Source organism: Anarhichas minor, unplaced genomic scaffold (genome assembly GCF_050575085.1).
Source record: "Anarhichas minor isolate MPS153535 unplaced genomic scaffold, ASM5057508v1 ptg000012l, whole genome shotgun sequence".
NCBI lineage: Eukaryota > Metazoa > Chordata > Actinopteri > Perciformes > Anarhichadidae > Anarhichas > Anarhichas minor.
This window is the reverse complement of record NW_027466458.1, coordinates 127980-134623: the sequence shown is the minus strand read 5'-3', so window position 1 is coordinate 134623 and position 6644 is coordinate 127980. Positions and strand designations below refer to the sequence as shown.

General features: G+C 49.3%; 1 protein-coding gene across 2 annotated transcripts; it reads left to right on the top strand.

The window, feature by feature from the left end:
- Positions 1-72: 72 nt before the first annotated feature.
- zbtb5 (zinc finger and BTB domain containing 5) lies at positions 73-6529 on the top strand. Of its 2 annotated transcripts, XM_076090054.1 has the most exons (5): positions 73-317; positions 463-835; positions 1485-1698; positions 1910-2785; positions 3133-6529. In XM_076090054.1, exons 3-5 carry the CDS (start codon positions 1489-1491, stop codon positions 4240-4242), a joined length of 2196 nt encoding a protein of 731 aa, XP_075946169.1. In that variant the 5' UTR covers positions 73-317; positions 463-835; positions 1485-1488; the 3' UTR covers positions 4243-6529. The 2 variants fall into 2 exon arrangements, with proteins under 2 accessions (XP_075946169.1, XP_075946168.1); XM_076090053.1 differs by having other exon boundaries at positions 245-835.
- Positions 6530-6644: the final 115 nt, after the last annotated feature.

Here is a 6644-nt window from a genome sequence, read left to right as displayed (position 1 = left end):
TCGTGTATCTCCTTTAACATAATCATGAACTGTACTTTGTGGGGGTCTATGTAAACTGTATCCATTGAAATATTGAAAATGTTAATTTGTCCAAAACTTAGTTGACAACGAACAATTGTAAAATAAAGTTAGAAAAATACATTAGCAGAAGGTTTACCATAGGGTTAAATCATAGGGTTAAAGGGAATTATCTTGACACTCTCTATAACCTTTGAATACACATGCTTTTACCAGCGACACCGTGTGGAGGCACGCAGAACTGCAGCCCTTCAACTCGGCGAGGTCACGGGCATGGAAGTGATGCACAGCGCCACCCTGTGAGTCTGGTTGGGAAAAGCCCGTCTGAGTGTGACACATTATTACAAATAAAAACATGCATGTCTGACCTGGACATTGATTGGCAGTCACCATCTGTCTTATTAACTGTTGTTTTGTCTGACTGTGCCTGGGTGACACCGGCAGACGGGTCCAGCTCATGGGTCCATCTGCTCGAGACGAGCGGTCACTGTGAGCGCACATCACCGGGCAGCTTTCGCCCCCACAGCTAAACCATTCATCGCGAGTAAAATGTCAGGTGGTGGGACCGCATGGGGACGTGGGATGCACCAACAGAAATGCTAACCAGCTATTGCTGCACTTGATTGGGGGGGGGGGGGGGGGCGGCAGTTTTGATACAAACCAGCGGCCCAGCCAGGTGACCGTATGCTAATGTGCTGCTTCTGTTGTAGCTAGCAGGCGATTTGCTGGTGAACAGCCAGCTAACTTTAGCCGTGTCAGTTTCTGGTCAGGGCCTCTCGCGTCTGCCTCTTGTTACCTCCACTTCGGGGAATTCCAGGTAATGTTATTACTGTCTCTGTTATCTCACCGTAATAACAATGTAATGCTATGCTTTTAACTAGCTAACGTTAACTTTTTCATGTGTTAGCCTCTAGATGTGCTAGCTGTAACGTCGTTACACATGTAACGTTTCACTGTGCGGCTATGCTTCTATAGCATATGCCATAGCATATTACGTAATAACTTGTAATTAAGCCCACTGGAAAGCATTGCTCTTTGTTCACTTTAATTAGCAATCTCCCTGGAATTTTTGTAGCTCCACAGAATCATTTAAGATAATTTATTGTCTTTATGAAACAGGGATGCACAACGGAATTCAGATGCAGACCATTTGCAACACAACAAACACATGACAAACAGTAGTACATTCCTGTAGTGAATTTGTTAGATTTGCACCATAAGGAATGTTACCAGCAGCCTTTCACCCCATCATAGGTTTTGAGTATTTTGTCTCTTTATCAACACTTTCCCAAACAAAACGGCACATGAAAACATCTTTGTCTGTGTAAAAACTCACTCTAACCCCACCTTTACTTTCACGTGTCTTGTACATACTCTCGTTTAGACCACCATCATCTGCACACTCATCATTTCATAATCAGTTGATGTGAGGATAGTGAAGCAGTAAATGTTTGATTTAAATTCAGGGCCATGGATTTCCCGGGCCACTTTGAGCAGATCTTCCAGCAGCTCAACTATCAGCGTGTCCACGGTCAGCTGTGCGACTGCGTCATCGTGGTGGGTAGCAGACACTTCAAGGCCCACCGCTCGGTGCTGGCAGCCTGCAGCACCCACTTCCGCGCGCTGTTCACGGTCGCAGAGGGAGATTCCAGCATGAACATGATCCAGCTGGACAGCGAGGTTTGGGTCTTATTGTTGTAATAGTGTAAAAGGTGGCAGTAGTTACTAGAAGTAGAAGTAGTGAGTGAGTGTGTGTGTGTATATGTGTGTGAGAGAGAGAGAGAGAGTTTGCCAGACAGAAAGAGACAAAAAGGCACAGAGAGAAACAGACAGATAACAAGATAAAAAGAGAGACAGACAGACAGACAATCAACTTTCTGTGTGCTTGCAGGTGGTGACAGCTGAAGCTTTTGCCGCCCTGGTGGACATGATGTACACCTCGACTCTGATGCTGGGGGAGAGCAACGTCATGGATATCCTCCTCGCGGCCTCGCATCTGCACCTCAACAATGTAGTCAAGGCCTGCAAACACTACCTGACCACGCGCACCCTGCCCGCGTCCCCCTCCTCTGACAGACCCCCCCACCACCACCACCACCTCCACCACCCGCAGCAGGAGCAGCAGAGGCAAAGGCAGCAGCAGCAGCAGCAGCAGCACCAAGTCGCAGAAACAGCGGTAAACCCCACCCTCGCAGCCAACGCTAACCTTGCAGCAAACGCCGCCGCGTCGAAGCTGCAGCGCTCCTTCCTGCTGCAGCAGCTGGGGCTCAGCTTGGTGAGCTCCGCTCTGGGTGGGATGGAGGAGGACGGAGTCGGGAACATGGTCGGCGGTAGGGTGGTGGAACAGAGAGCCTCCTTCCCGATCCGACGCTTCCACAAACGCAAGCCCCCTCTGGCCCTGGGCCTGTCGGAGGAGAGGCCCAGGCAGAGGCAGCGCAGCTCCGGCCCGAACCTGGGGCTGCTGGGAGAAGAAGGGGCGAACGTGGAGCGGGAGGAGGGAGCGCTGCTCTCCCCGGACTCCCGCAAGATGGGCGACGAATCCAAATTGGACGCCGCAATCGCCGGCCTGGTGGGGGCGCCCCAAGATGACCCCCAGATGCCCAGCCAGTCGGACAGCGGACACTGTGAGGGGGAGGACTCGGGGAGGATGCAGGGAGGGGTGAGGAAGGAGGAGGACATGGAGGAGCAGGACCTCCAGGTCAACAGAGCAGGGGTGAAGATCAAATCGGGGGCAGAGGAGGAGGAGGCAGAAGAACAGGAACAGAAGGTAAAGATGCTGCTTGAGTCGTTGTTGTGAGTAACTGTGAAGCCTCGGGCAACAACATCTGGTCGTGACATCTGTACGATTTGTACACATTAACACTTGAAATGATGACGGAACTTGCAATTTAATTCTTATTTTTAATTTATATATTTAATTTTACAAAATGAACCCAACTACTGATAAAATAATAAGAGAAAAAGTATGAAACAAAATTTGAATCATAATCCAAACAGAAAGTAAAGTTTTCATTAATTACTCATATGTGCAAGTAAAGAACCAATCTGCGTGCGAGTCCTGCTGCTTTAGTTTGTTTAGCTGCTGTGTAAAAACTCCTCCTTTGCTTCCCGCAGGTTGTGGTTAAACAAGAGCCGCTAAGCTCGCCGGAGCCAGTGGACGAAATCAGCGACGTGACATCGCAGGCCGAGCCCGGAGGCCAGGAGGAGAAGGCGGAGCTGAGCCCGGAGAGCAGCGACCGCAGCTTCACCTCCGAGCCCCAGCCCAGCTCCGAGTCCCTGCTGCAGCCCGGCTCCCAGCTGCTCCTCAAGAGCGGCATGGCAGGAGGAGTCGGAGTCGGAGGCTTCGGGTGTAATAGCGGGCTGGGTGGCAAATCCGGTTTTAGCATCTCCAGCTTCCTCGGCCCCAAGGATTACACTGGTGAAGACGACCTCCCCAACACGACGACTGGCGACGCAGTCGCGCACCACTTCCTGCTCAGACAGGAAGCTGGCAGGCCGTTCGGCTCGGCTTCATCCTCTCTCCTGAAGTCGGGTCCGCTCGGTGGCGAGAGTCGCAGCGGTTTTGGAGACAACCTGCAAGCCGAGTCTCTGTTCCTCCGCCCCCTGCACGACGGTTTGGGGAACCCCAGAGGAGGTGGGGGAAGTGGCGGCGGGGGGCGTGGAGGGGGAGATCCCTTTGGTCTGGACTTCCAGCGCTCCAGTCTGGGGCTCCACTCCCTGGGGCGAGCAGGCGCAGCGACTGCCGCCGCCCTGGGTTACCCAGGTTACAGACGCATCGCTCCGAAAACGACCACTGGCGCGGGAGGAGACGAAGGAGCGGGCGGCCTCCTCCAGGACGCCGCCTCGTCCTCCTCCTCGAGCCTGGCGAGTCCTCTGCTGCTGAACGAGAGCAGCGGGTACGGGATGAACGGCGGCAGGCCCACCTCCCTCCTCCCGCAGCTGACCCGCGCCTCGGCGGACGTCCTGTCCAAGTGCAAGAAGGCGCTGTCGGAGCACAACGTCCTGGTGGTCGAGGGGGCTCGCAAATACGCCTGCAAAATCTGCTGCAAGACCTTCCTCACGCTGACCGACTGCAAGAAACACATCCGCGTCCACACGGGAGAGAAACCCTACGCGTGTCTCAAGTGCGGCAAGCGCTTCAGCCAGTCCTCCCACCTGTACAAGCACTGCAAGACCACCTGCCTGCGCTGGCAGAACAGCAACATGTCTAACGCCCTGCTGTAGGGCCGACGCCGCTGCATCGGAGTGGGATCAGTGATGAGCTAGATTCAAAGCCCCCCCCCCCCCAAAAAAAAGTTTTCTGAAGCTGTGACAGAGCAGGCGGATGCGATCAGCTGTTCCCTCCTGACGACAGACCAAAGATAGGGACGATATTGTAATGTTTTCATGAGAAACCCACACTGTCGAGGCGGCTAAATTCCTAGTAAACACATTTAGTCGCAGAAGGACGACAGGGATGCAAAGGTGCCACATGTGTTGCTATGGATTCATCATAGAATAACCGTAGATATATACAGTGTATACTCCCCTGAGAGTTTCTGACTGCCAGTCTAGACTTTAGTTGTGAAGCTGCTACACTGTTAGCTATGTTGTCTTTATAGAAGGTGTCATGTGAGTGAAATCGATCTGGTGAGGGGGTCCCTTTGTGCTGAATGTCTACAGTTGGCGGTGCGCTTATTGAAGCAGAGTTAACTCACTAATTTTTCCACCGCACGTTTGTGAAACGTGGAGCAGCAGCCCGCATCAGACTGGACTGCATATCGACCGTGCCTTGTTCTGCACGAGGGCAGTCGTACAGACGGCGGACCGACGGATTTGTGTGCCAGATGTGATGCCTGTAAGTGCTGAGAACTGTTGATGGCTGTGTGCTGCTGGTGCTGTACTGTAAACTAAAGGTGGATCGAGTCCGATTCAACTTCAACCGACGGAAAAGATGACGGAGAACCTGGTGTATTGTTGCAGCGAAAACGCTGTCGACTGGACAAAACAATATCAACTTTTTTGAATAACCGAAGTGATGAAAAAAAAATCACTGCATTCACTGGGCCTTGCAGTCTCTTTTTGAGAAAAACTAATATTGCATTATAATGCTTATTTTAAAAAACGACTTCACACGCTGTAAAACGCACCTTATTTTGTGTCATTACCTGGCACCTTTTTTGCGATTTTTCAATTGTATCAATTCTGGCATTTCCCCTCCTTATTGGTTACTGACCACAGAAGTCTTAGCTGTCTTAACAGACCGTCCACACACATTCAATGTGTGTGTTTGTGTTTATTAGAAGGGTAATGAAGAAGTGCCGAGAGGCGGAGTCGTCTAAAGAGAAATGATTGGCTGAGGTTCAGCACATGCTGAAAAAGGGCTTTAGAAATGTAAATATTGCACATTTGTGGTCCGTTACGACAAAACAACTCCAGAAGAACTAAACATTGTGTGTCATTTTTGCTACTGTACGTGATATCTGTGCTGTATACACACCTCCGTCTTTGTACATCTTGCGAAAAGCACTTCGACAAATATTAACTATTATGTTTACTGGACTGTTGGATGTGGAAATGTCGCTGTATTGAAATTATCCAACTCCACCGGCTCTCAAAGGGGTTTTCAAGCTAACGGTCGTAGCATTTTTGCTAGCAGGTGATCCATAACACACAATGTCCACAGTTTGAAACACACGTTGTGAAAAGTCAGAAAGTAATTTTTACAGGGTCTCCTGTCATTTTTTTAATTTTAATTTCAGGAGTTTTAGCTGTTTTTTAATGTGTGTAATTTTAACGTCAACCTGTATCTGCAAATCCATTCATATCCATTAGAGTAAGACTAAAAAAAAAGAACAGACATTGGTAGACGGTTGTTTGATTGAAATCAGTGTTCATGCCGCGTCGTCGACTTCTGTTTAAACCGAAATGGTAAAAAAAAGAAACGACACATTTGCCTTTTTGTATACTTGCTGTATCGTGTCTCCTGCACTGTCGATGAGAAACAGACAGTCGTCGCTCCCATTCCTAGTCTGCACCTTATTCTACCTTTTTAGAGTCATGGCACTGTTACCAAATGTTAACGGATAACCTTCATCTTCAGGAGAGTCGTCTCCGGTTTAGCTGTAGAATCAATGGTGAAGTCGTGATTATGCGCTTGAGAGTCCTCCGACATGGCCTGGTGAGGGCCATTATGGTGCTGTCTTCTAAAAGCTTTTGCGTAAACTGTTAATGTGAACCTCTGAAAAATGCACTGACTGTACTACCCCCCCCCCCCCTGTATGAATATGCCAAAATGTTCAAATGCATTAAAAAAACGATATTATAAAAGTCACTGCCTTACGCCCTCTAGCTTGAAAAGCTGGGCTTTTTGTTAATATGCCAAATCTCAAGTCTGTGTGTTCTTTTCTGTGTACCGAACATAATGTAAACTCGAGAGGACTAAATGTTTGTCTCTTTGCTTTTGAACGCTATGAAGATTGTACAGTATGTTCAGCTGTTGTATAGACTGATTAAAAAACGAGGAAATTCAGTTTTGTTGCTGGTGACATTTTTTGGGAAATACGAGCTGAAGGAGCACACAAGAATAAGACGGTTGTTTTACACGTTGAAGATTAAGATGCAAGCGAGTAAATAAGCGTAGCGTT